The 12659-nt window shown below is 40.0% G+C and overlaps 1 protein-coding gene across 1 annotated transcript; it reads right to left on the bottom strand.

Moving 5' to 3' along the window:
* Positions 1-960: 960 nt before the first annotated feature.
* On the bottom strand, positions 961-12597 carry MDH1 (malate dehydrogenase 1). The gene is made up of 9 exons (XM_040551832.1): positions 12448-12597; positions 7412-7510; positions 6991-7087; positions 5849-6024; positions 4336-4458; positions 4027-4203; positions 2468-2581; positions 2176-2265; positions 961-1604 (listed from the first exon to the last, which is right to left on the bottom strand). The coding sequence occupies exons 1-9, from the start codon at positions 12448-12450 to the stop codon at positions 1479-1481; spliced, it is 1005 nt and encodes a 334-aa protein (XP_040407766.1). The 5' UTR covers positions 12451-12597; the 3' UTR covers positions 961-1478.
* Positions 12598-12659: the final 62 nt, after the last annotated feature.

The raw sequence follows: 12659 nt of genomic DNA, 5'->3' as shown, positions 1-12659 counted from the left end.
TTTAACAACTACAGTGGTGTTACAAGAGCAACTTATTTTAAGGATTAGCTTACTGGTGTTTGCTGACTTATTTCATATTCTAATTAATAAATCCTCAAAGAAGCCACTTCTTTTGCTTAGAATACATAAAGGCTTTTAGGTCTGGTATTTTTTCCTTCCCTCTCTAAAATGGTTATTTCTTCAATCCTTTTCTTGGTTTGTTGTCCTTAACTGATGGAAATGAGATGAATCCAGCTGTGACAGACTCAAGATTTACTTTAGTACAAGACAGATATTGGAACAGGGCAGAAAAAAATTAACACCAACATTGTTTAAGCAAAAATCCCATTACCATGAGAGTTTGTTCTCTGCAGCCATGGTGGGATGTACTTAGTGCTCAGAAAACAAGTAGAACGCATAGCACATCTAAGAAATTCCCTGAACAAACCTAGTCCAAGTCTTGTAATACATAAGGTGGGCTACTGTACTAGATACAGACAAAACAGGAGTCTAGAAGAGTTGCAGAAACATGCACTTGTGATTGCAAAGGAATAATTACAGTTCAATATATTTGAAAGAGCTTCCTGCAGTGAAGTGGTTGGAGGCTGCAGTAAGAATTCTCAAGCATATGTATTAACCTTTCTTGCCCTTAACCAAGCGAGGTTCTTGTCTCCTGGGACAAAAGGCTCTGATTGCCTTTGAAGCCACAACCAAATTAGTACTGAGCTACAGTACTAAAACTGCTTTTGAGCTGTAGTGCTGGAGTATAAATCTGCCTTCAGGCTTTCATGTCTGATGTTGATATACAGTAATTTTGCCTGGGAGAGACAAATGGAAGCGTGAGTTAACAAAGTTCTCATAACTAGCTTAAAAAATAAAATTTAATAACCTATTTTAGAAAGGAAAGTTGTACTATTAAATTCTTCTACCTACACAATTAAAAGATGCAAATAAAGTCCAACAGACTACTCTTAGACATTATGTGATTAAGCATTTTTTAATATTTTTATTGACAAACATTGTAAGCATGACCAGAGTGAACAGTATATATTTGGAGTATGTCCAGTGATAGACTTGTCACTGAACTACCAGTTCAAGAAAACCTATTGGCATTTTAATTTCCTTCCCAGCTGAGCCATAGAATGCTGAAGTGATGATAGACCAGGATATGTTCCAATAGTGCCAAATTCTAATCAAAACTGAAGTTGTGCGTTACTAGCCAAGGCAGAGGCAAACAATTACTCAATTATTTTATCATACACAGAAAGCAACTAGTATTGAACAGACAAAGTTTGGTCAACAAACTAGTTTCACTTATTTAATAATCTTTTTCGCTAATAACTCAATAGGCACAACAGTACCAGTGAGCATATGAACTTTAAAATGCACAATTGCCACAGACAGTTGACTTGAATACAGTAATAGTGTTGGTAGCAGACTTAGAGACGACTTTTAGATTCTGCCATTGTCAAGTGATCTTGTATTTCTGGATCACCTAGTCATGCACTAGAGAGGAATTCCACAGCAGTCTCCTTCTCTTCAGTTAACTCCTTAGCAGTCAGATCCATCTTCTCACGAGAAAAATCGTTAATAGGAAGACCTTCAACAAACTTCCAGGTCTTGTCCTGTTTGGGGAAAAAGAAAAGCCCTCCACGTGAGAACAAGCTTCACTCAGTGTGCACAAAGGAAACTTTACAGTCTATGAACTACAGAGAACTAAATGTCACCTTTGAGGAGAATTTTCAAATTGGCTAATTTAAAACTAGCTTGCTCTTAATGATGTACAACACTGAGTTTGTACCTTAGTAAAGGTGGTAAGCATTGTTCACAGCTAAATGAAAAACCCTATTTTCCTGCTGTTGGATAAAGATCTGACCTTGTAAAAGAATCGAGTAAGACTGCTTTTTCAAACATGATCTATGCAGTCAGAAAAAGTTTACAACAAGTAGAAGTGAATTTTGTTTTCAGACAAAGAATACTTCCAGAAGTATCTAGTCATGTCAGATTGCTTTGCTGTACTTATTTGACAACTACTTCCAAAACAGTGAACAACAGTCCTCTCTGTGACAGACTGCTAAAACCCTCAAGTCCCAGCCACTGCAGTTCCATACCAAAAGCACTGCTGTTAAAGCAGCTCCTATGACAACTTAGCTAGGACTTGCAGAAAACGCTTAGATGTAAATACAGACGAGTTACCTTGATCACAACAGGGAATGAGTATAGCAAGTCTTCAGGAACACCGTAAGAATTGCCATCAGAAATGACTCCCATGGAAACAAATTCCCCCTGAAAGAGAGAACAAAAATAATTTTTTCACTGCTAAAAGTAAGGGAAATTTTAACTTCCAATATATTGCACCTCCTGACACAGACTAGAAGAGAGTTTGATTATTCCCCTTCTCAACACACATAGATGCCTGAGTTCAAAGACACTGGCATGTAATCAAAGCATCAGGCAAACAAGGACTTACTCAAGAGTTACATCTTACCGCTGGAGTGCCAAACCAGATGTCCCTCACATGATCACAGATAGCTTTGGCAGCTGACATTGCACTGGACAGCTTCCTAGCCTTTATAACAGCTGCTCCACGTTGCTGAACAGTCTGCAATTAAGAAAATAAATAAATTATAAGCAGCAAAATCACGGTTTGGTCTAACTGTTGCTAGTGAATGCCATACGGAAAGTCCGCCTTCCAAGCGTGATTTAATTTCATCAGTCAAGATGCTGTTCTATCAGTAAACGAACATGGCATACAATGCAGAAATACTATTAGAGTTTTGCTAAGACAAGAACACGATGGAATATTTTAAAGGCTTACTCACTTCTTTATACCTGCTTTACTGTTAGCAGCCCACTAACTTCTCTTACTAACCAGATCTTTCAAGCTTTTACCACCGAGAGACTTCAAGCATGTCAATAGTAACAGATTTCTTAGAGCCTCATTGGGAATTTGGGTTTTTAGCTGAATGCCAACATGAACTATTTGATGGTCTCAACCCTATGGTACTTAATGCATAAAATTCATGTAGTCCCTGAAGATTCCTTCAGCCCCTCCTTATCTTAGCCAAACTATACTAGCACAGATCAGCATTACAATGTACCTAGAATGCAAAACCAGTATCTTGCTGTACTTTGCATGGCCAAGACAGGATCAAGGACATGTCAATGAGAAACTCCTGTAACAGGTTTCTGCTTACACACTGGCTCATGAACCTTGGTTGCTAGCATACAATCATTTTTTCTTTATCAGCAAGCATGGAGTAGAGTAAGTTGTATCCAAATCAAGATAGGACAGAGCACAGTCATATGACAAAACACACCCCAAGCCCCATACTAAACGTGTCTTGGCTAAGAAGTAGAATTTGGCTGTCAACATACCAGTAACACTGCAATACCAACCAATGGACATCTGCTTGGAGTCATGTTGAAAGGTTTTAGTAATTCTCTTCCACTTTATATTGCAGTTAGGTAGACTGTTCTCTGTCTATTACTACCATTATTTTGTTTTAATACCTTCATTTATTACTAACCCACATTAAAAGACTTGCATGTTTTCCTTTTTTTTTTTTTTCCAGATTTTTGAGAAACGTTGATGATGAGGCCGTAGATTATGATTTGCGGGAGGGGGGAACAGAGTGCACCACACACACAGTAGGGAGGGCTGCTAGGTTTTTTTGGTGGCTGGGCGGGAAGCAGCCTGCTTCATCCACAAAGCCACTACAGTGCGCTGCCAACAATGCTTGTGTGTCAGATGAGTTGCACCTAAGTTATGACCAAATTTTTTTTTTTGTTGAATCATTTGAGCAATCTAAGTGGATTTTTCTAGCAGTGTTTACACAAGTTTCATAACGGCTTGAATTTTCAAGAGCAAATAACTGATTAAGACAAGCTGTCCGAAGATGATTTACTCTAGATGAATGGATGTTCTGACACAGGAAGAGCTTGGTGGACTAAGTCAGTTAGGTATATAGTTTACAGTTTTGCGTGAAGTTCGGAGAAAGCAGAAGCACAGAAGGTTCTTTTTAAAAAATAAAATCAAGATCTTACCAGGATAAAGTCTCCCTTCAGCCAGCTGTCATCTTTTATCGCTTCATAAACTCCAACTTCCTTCCCTTTCACATTTACCTTCGCATGGTTAACATCTGGATATTGAGTGGAGGAGTGGTTGCCCCAGATGATGACATTCTTCACATCATTAGAAGTCACACCAAGTTTGAGAGCAATCTAATTGGAAATTAAAGACATCCACTGTATTAGCTTAAACTTCTCAATTCACAAACCTCTTTGAAAGCACTGCTCTGTTTGTATTTAGCAGACACAACAGAAAGCATTCTACTTTGAAAAGGTTCTTTTTACCTGAGATTTAGCTCTGTTGTGATCCAAACGAGTCAAGCAACTGAAGTTCTCCTTTGGTATTGATGGGGCTGACTTTGATGCAATCAGGCAGTTGGTATTTGCTGGATTCCCAACTACCACAACCTTAAAAAAAAAAAAGGGAAGGAGAATTATAAAATGATGAAGCATCAAAAAAATATACTTAGTCAGAAATACTATTTTTGCAAAACAACTCCTTCAAGTGAAATACAAAAACACTGTATATAGGAAATGGCTTTGCCTTTGACACAACAATCTCTTGGTTGTGTCCAACAAGATTGTTTTATAAGTGTTGTTCATTGTCACTGAGTCTTCTGTATGCGCACAGAAAAAAATTCTAGCTAGGTATTTCCTTTACAGTTCGACAAATGTGAAAGAACAAGACTTCCAGAGAGATCTGCACATTGACTCACAGCCTGGATTCAAATTCCATGCTACTGGATTCATGAAAGCCACGATATATAGATACCAGTCAGCCAACAGGAAATTCACTATCACCTTAAAAACTGTTCCTAGACTGGCTGTCACTGCTTTATATAATTGCTTTATAATTAGAAAGTCAGAACAGTTGCTTATCTCAATGTTCATAGGCAGAAGTAAAATATTGCCTGAACTTAGATCGATTTATTACAATGGGAAAACCGATTTTTATGCACCCTTCATCTACTAATATGCCTCAAATGATTAACGTCTAGCTCCATATAATCTCAATCACACAAGCTAATCCACAAACCTTCCTTTGTATTTCCCCCTTTTGAAAATAAGTTCAGTAAATTTTCCATTACTCTGCAATAGTTATATTGATAGTTTTTATTCCAACTGTATAAAGCAGCAAACAAGTCTTTAGAAGCAGTAGGAAGTTCATCAGCAGAGGAAGTAGACATTAAAAAGTCAGTTACAAAGCACAGTTGGAGTCTGGGTCCGAGATTAAGAGCAGTAGGAGAGCAGCCACATGATCCCATTAACTGTGCTGAAGCGATCTGAGAGAGAACAATTAAAAGCTTCCAATGCTCCAAAGACCAAGTCACAAACAACTAAAATAAAGCCAATTTTTTGTGCAACTGTAATTCCATATTGACACTGAAGTTAAGGGTCATTATGTTAAAGCCACAGATGGATACAAAGTAGGCAGCTGCATGCCGATAATACAGTTCTCCCAGAGAAGAGAGAACAAGCAGAACACTTTTTTTTTTTTTTAAATATAGGCTTTTATTTATTAATTAAAGAATTGCTGGTAACCACTCCAGAGTATGTGTGGAATATAGCGATACATTCTAAGACTTACCTTTTCCACTGAATGAATTAAGAACTAAGTCATCTACCTATTTAACATACCATATCTCAAACCTTGACTGTGGTATATTCTCCACGGCTTAAGAAAAGGAATGTGTTCACTGAATAGGCTCCACCTTGCACAGTATCATTTTACAATGTATTTAGATCTCTAAATAACTCACTAAAGAGTTAATTTTTAAAATTCAGTTTCTGTATTTACCTTGACAGTCTTTTTGGCATACTTGTCCAAAGCTGCACCCTGAGACTTGAAAATTTTCACATTAGCTTTGAGTAAATCCTTCCTCTCCATGCCCTCTCTCCTTGGCATGGAGCCAACCAAAATTGCTATGTCAAGGTCTTTGAATGCAACTTCCTCCTTGTCTGTTGGAATGACCTCTAAAAAAAGGAAAGGGGAAAACAAAAATCTGAGTAAGATAAATACTTATGGCAAAGCATTAATTGGATTATTCCTCAGTTCATAAATAATATGTAATGCAATCTGAAAACAGCAGCACCTTTCCTTTCCAAAAATACCAATACAGTAATTTGGCCTTAAAGCCAAAGATTAAAGACATGCTAGTCAACAGTTACTATATACAAATATTTAAAACTATAAATTCTAAGTACAGGAGAAAGATGTATGTCAAAAGATACCTTTTGTTTCTCTCTAAATACATACGTGTATACATATTTATAAATACATATATATGTTGCTCTTCACTGTTGCCAAAATAATTAATTTACAATGTAAAGTACCAAGTACCAACATAAATGAGGTTTTCCTTTACCTTTAACAACAATTCAAACTGAAGAAGGTTTGATTTGTACAAGAGCTGGAAGGCACATGTTCTTCAACTAAGTACTGCAATAATTACTATAGCATCTACTGGCTCCCTTTCTTCTGCTTGTTTAGAACAGATGAACTTAACTTGCTTATGTGACTTGAGGAGCAATTTCTCAGTTTGTCTCTTTATGAAGAAGGTATTTCTAAAGAAAAGCTTTTTCATTTGGTAGAAGCACGTAGCCATAGCCAAAGATTCAAAGTTATTTCACCTTTAGGCCAGAATGCAATGTATATGTAGAGGTTACTGATGATTTGTTGTACATGCTAACTACCAAGGTTTAGATTACGTAAACCAAAACTCAGATATCTACTTAGTCAATTGATGCACTTCATGACACTCTTTCTAGCATGCCGCCTAAGTCAAATGAATATAACTTCCACAAAACATAAAACCAAGAAAAGGATCGTCCAAATATTTCTTCTGGTTATCACCATTTAAAGAAACTTATAAATCCAGTAGCTATGTTAGAACATCTTGTTAAGTATACGAAGATATAAGAAAAACTTGTTTTGTCCACCTCTCAGCAGTGGCAAGGCACAGTCTTGCAGCTCCATCACTACACCTTCCAGAACAGTCATCATGGGGGTGATATCCAGCAGCACAAGCACAAGCGGCTGTAAAGGAACAATTGAATGTGAATTGGTCAGTCACCTACTTTGAAGATTAAGTTTCTAGCAGATAACAGGACAAATTATCTAGTGCAAGGGGTATCAACTTCAAATCCATTTACACAAGCTGAAAAACTTCTCCACAAACAATTACATAAGCTTGCCTAACAGAGCAGGACTCATTTTTCCTAAAGAATAAAGTGCTAGCATATTGGTAAAACAGAGTGCCTACAAAAAAAAAAAGCCTCTGACAGCTCTGCAGAACTCTGTAGTTTTGACATTATTCATTAGTGCACAGCAGAGAGGAGTGAAAATTCAGTTGACGTTTACCTGTTCTTTGCCAAAGACATCTCCCTTGGCAATACTGTAGAGCAGCGAGTAAGCAATCTGCCCAGCGGCTCCAGTCACCAGGACTCTGATAGGTTCACCCTGGAAGAAAGTTGGGAAGACTTATCCACAGCCACACAGTGCAGGCTCACACCACCTCAGAGCAGTAAAAATTAAGTTACTACAGAAATAAGGTTAAGATTATTTAACCTGGATGATATCATGTGCCTAAATGTGGATCAAGGCCAGCTCCTGGGATCACACTGGAACCACCAGCAACTTCTCTACCTGCCTTTACAGAAACAAACCACGCTTTCAAAAATATCTCCAAGAAGAAATGCTCCTGGAAAAGCTCCTAAAACGCCAGGAATGACAGTCTGAAAAACTCTGTATGCCTTTTAACAGTGCTATTTTTTTTAGCATAAGGTGTTTGCAACACGTACCCACTCATTAGACTACCCACTTGCACTTTAACCTCACTGCAGAAATTTCATAAGCTGTTGCACTTTGCCAGTTTTCAGATTCTTACAATACTGAGGGTTGATTTTATTAAGCATTTTGAATGCTTACTTGCAACCAAAGACTTGCTGAATGCCATAAGCCAAGGGATCTGTTGGACTTATAACTAATGCCTCTCTAAACTGTTACGCAGCAATTTAACAAATCCACAGACAAAAGCTACATTATGGACAAATAAAGACATTAATATCCATGATATAACTGTCCATTATCAAAGTAACCACAAACTCCACAAAGACTGGGAGAACACTGTGCCAACATGCTGCTATATTGTAACTAAGAACAACAACAAACAACAACCAGAAGGCTTACTCAGCAGCAAAAGTCCATTTTGTTAATCAGAACCAGAACACTGGGAACTCCAGAGGCTAGTTAATACTGAAAAGGCAAAACCTGCCAAAGGCTGTTGTTCATAATCTGATATTCTTTAAGCCTGCTTTTTGCATCTCCCTTTTTCCCTATAGGCATTACGGCTGGGGTAGACTACGCTAAGACAGGAACAAGCAGACTCTGACCAGTCTGCTGGAATTACACACTCAATTTTTTTCAAATAATTAAAAGATGATCGTTCAAGTTACAGACAAATCACTTTACACATTTAATTATGTCTGAAGCGATTTAGTTGCATACTGGGTTACATTACAAAGTACAGCTTGCAGACTACAGGCAGTTGTTTCGCTTAGCACTGGAGAAGCTGCAGCTAAAATACCAAATCCAGTTTGGGGGCCCTGAATTTTAGAGGAATGCCGAAAACCAGGCAGGGTCCAGGCAAGCGTGACTTGGATGGCTGGAGCCCAGCTCTCACGTGCTGTAAGATGATGCTGAGGAAGCTGCACATAGTCTGGAAAGGTAGAGGACACAGGGTGCTCCAACAGCAGCCTAGCATTGCTTCGAGGAAGGCTACAAAAATAACACTGCCAAATGCTTCTTCGTAATGGCAGATGGCAGAAAAGGAGGCCACAAATTGCAGGTTGGACAGCGTGGACATTACGAGAAAAATTCTTGGCTAAGGGGGTACTGCTGCACTGGAACAAGGTACCCGGAGAGTTTGTGCAAACTTCACCCTCGGTGGCTTTCAAGATTCAGATGAAAAAGCCATGCAAGGCCCAATTTAGCAGCAGCAAAACGGATTTGCTGTCGGGCTGCAGTGGACAACCTCAGAGCAAGGCAGAGGTCAGACTGGATGACCTCTAGACATCCTTCCCAACAACATTTCTGCTATGAATATTTATAGGGAGATAATTTAGGGATTTAAGTATATACTCTCTGCAGTAGTTACCAGCCAAGCACAGCTGCATCAAGCTAGCATTAGATAACCACAAAGATGAGGCCACCCAGCAGCCATCCCATTCTACCCCATAATAGATAAAACGAGAGCAGAAGTGATGAAGTTACTACTACTGAACACACAGATGTAGAACTCAACGTGACTTCACCTTTGTTTTGCATTACACTCTTCAAATATTTAGTTAAATAGCTGCCAGCTAAGGTGTTGAACTGCATTATTTTCTTTTGAGCCTGTCCTACTGGGAGACCTCACCTCAGACCTCACCAAAATGATGCGGAGAGAGAGGAAGAAAGCTGAAAATCAATTCTTCCCATTTTAAAATCTCAAAATTAGTTTCAGTGCACTGTTCTAGAGTAGGGAAGTTATACCCTACAAATGTACTATAATGTCTGAATGATGACGGGCAGCACAGACTAAGCAGGTTTAGCTGCCAACATTTCCAGGTGTTTTTAAGGAGAACCTACATTTTATTTAACCAAATGGAACAATGAACGCCGTTGTAAGGCAGCTAATCATATCAGTTTAGAAAATAAGTACTGGAAAAATTACTGCATTGCAAGAACTTGGCCTGGTAAAATCCTGTCTCAGTAGCATATAAAAACAGATCCTGTGTTACACGTTCTACGCCAGAACTCAGGGCAAAAACTGCCGAACGCATTTTCTTGGTGTTACATGGTAACTTAAATCAACATTGAATTTGACATGAGAATTTCTGCTGAAATAGAAGACTAAGAAGTTAGGCTCTTTCTCCTTCACAAACTGTGAGCCAATCTACACTGGTGTCACAAAAGGTGAACAAATTCAACAAAAATTTTTTCCACTATATGCTTTCCACTTTATATGTTAATGGGATTTAAACATTAAAAATTTCAATAAATCTACTAACATTATGGTGTATATTTAGCACAGCAACAGAACAGGAAGATAAAAATGCCAGAGGTAGGTCTATTTTTTCCTGGGACAGACTTAGCATTTAGCCTTGTTAAAAAAACCCTCAGTCTGACGCAGATCCACCCTCTCAAAAAATAATGCTTGTTACCATCCTTCCTGTTGTCCTCCCTCTATTTTGGGCTGGAAGAAATGCGACAGCTAACAAAGTGAGGAGTATTTCCTATTTATTTTTTTCTCTCCAAGCCCTCAGTATGTTGGATTAACAAGGTTAAGTATGTTGGATTAATAAGAGTTAACTCTTCCTAGAAAACTTAATGTCACATCACATCTAAGAACTGGTAGCACTGAGCATCTGAGGCTACTTTTGGAGTAGGGAGCTTAGAGAAGAATGCAGCTCTCGAGCTGACAGCTTCTCTGCATGGCAGTTGTAGGTGCCACACATTTGTGTTCAGGCACTTTAATCCGTGACTTGGCTCCTGCGCTGGGCTCCAACAAGAATACTTTCATGCTTTGGTAACTGCAGAGGTGACCTTTATTCACTCTCAGGTAGACATGAGCTAGAGAAAAAAATATAACAAATCTAACTGAGCTATTTAATTCCAAAGTTTTTTCCACTCTGCGTAAATCAGATATGTAATTTAAGAGTTTTAAGAAACAGAAAGAGAACAATCATAAGGAAGCAAAAAAGTGTAAATATTGCAACCCTAGATACGTTTGTCCTAATGTTCTAGTTCAACAATCATGTAGGATCCCCCTGCCTCCAAATCATCACAGATCAAAGTGAAGATTCTGTTACCAAATGATGAAACTGTGGGTTTAACACCTCTCCCAATCCAACTTTGGCTTAAGAACTCTATGCCTAAATTATCTTTGTGATTACTGCTGATATCAGCAGACCTAAAATATCAGTGCCATACATGACAATAGCACTACAGTGCAAAACAGATCAGCAGGTTACAAAGTTTGGTTGAAGAGCAATATTAAATAGCCCACTATATACCAGGTGTGGAAATGAGAAAAATCTATGGCCTGTTTACACTACTCGTGGACTTTGCATTACTAATTGCAATTACTAAAGAACTGAATAAGCATTATTGCTGCTAAACTTTACTTTCTGTAACACGCCACCAACTTTGCATTATTCCTGACTGTCAATGCCAACGAAGCTATCCCACCTTGCTTGACAAGAATGCTTCAAGTGTACCAGTGAGCTTAACTAACCACACTGCCTTAGAAACCTGGGGCCTCCCTTTGTGCCCCCAATGCAGCAGGGGAGCACTCACAATAAATCTGTCTGGAAATGCGGCAGAAGGAATCAAGATAGCCGTGTACTTTAGTAACCCAGCAGCGCTGTGGTTCACGGACAGAGTTCCAAAGGAATTCTTTCCTTCCCAAGTGACCTTCAGGAAGGTGCCCTTAAAAATTTTTTCCGTTTCATTTAGCTAACAGCGGTTGCATCAATAGAAGATTTTGTTTCAGAGGTTTGAAGCCTTTGCCCAACAGCAGAAGAATACCTAGAATGCTGAAAGAAAGAATGAAAACAGCAATACTCTGAAGGGTCTGAGCACCAAAGGAACATCTTCAACTAGGAGATCCTCTGGAGACCAACAACCTCATGGCAGCCAGCGTTTTGAAAGCTCAAGTGCAAAACAGAACATTTTGACTTGAGGTCACTCCTGACAACCCATACATTGAATAATAATAAAAAAAAAGGTAGAATAGACAAAGTTTACAGGCTTATGTAATCTTAGGATATAGCTGGAAAAAAAAAAGGCAAGTTTCAGGTCACGCAGACATCTTTTTTGTAGATAAATACTAAAATTAAACGTTTGAACGAGAAGATATAATGGCTAGGCGAAAAAGCAAAAAGAAATACTTTCAAGATTCTAAAGGAAAGCCAGGTCTCTGTACAAGATGCATGCACACGCATGTGCACGTACATACAAACCCAAGCACTCCCGTTCATCCATGCACCCTCAGAGCAGAGCTGGAGAAGCTCCTTGACAACTTGCAGAGCCTAGCGAACCCCTGGACCTCTGACAGCACGCAGGGCCGAGACCCGAGAGGCAAACACCTCGCCGGCATTTCTCCTTGAGAAGACAACCGCAGCGGCCCCTCGGACGCCCCACAAAACCGGCAAACGCTCACAGGCTTTGGAAGCGAACGCGGGGCCCGAGCCAAGGCGAGGGCTTTGGGGAAGCTCCGGGGACCCGCGGGGTGCCATTCCGCGACCACCTCCGCCTGAAGGAGCCAACGGCCCCTCAAAGGCCCCTCAACGGCCCCTCAACGGCCCCTCAACGGCCCCCCAACGGCCCCCCAACGGCCCCCCAACGGCACCGACCATGGCTGTGAGCGGCGGGCCCGGCAACTTCGAGGTCACCTCTACGGCGCGACTGCGACCGCCAGCAGCGCCGCGCTGAGGTACAGCGGCAAGGGGCGGGGCGCGCTGCCCCGCGCAGCCGCCTGGGGAATGTAGTCTCGCGTCCCTCCGCCTTCCGCGGGTGGCTGCCGGGGAGAAACTACAACTCCCAGCGTGCCTCGGGGCACGCGCGC

Source organism: Cygnus olor, chromosome 3 (genome assembly GCF_009769625.2).
Source record: "Cygnus olor isolate bCygOlo1 chromosome 3, bCygOlo1.pri.v2, whole genome shotgun sequence".
In the NCBI taxonomy this organism is placed as follows: Eukaryota; Metazoa; Chordata; class Aves; order Anseriformes; family Anatidae; genus Cygnus; species Cygnus olor.
This window is presented reverse-complemented; position numbering and strand designations above follow the sequence as displayed.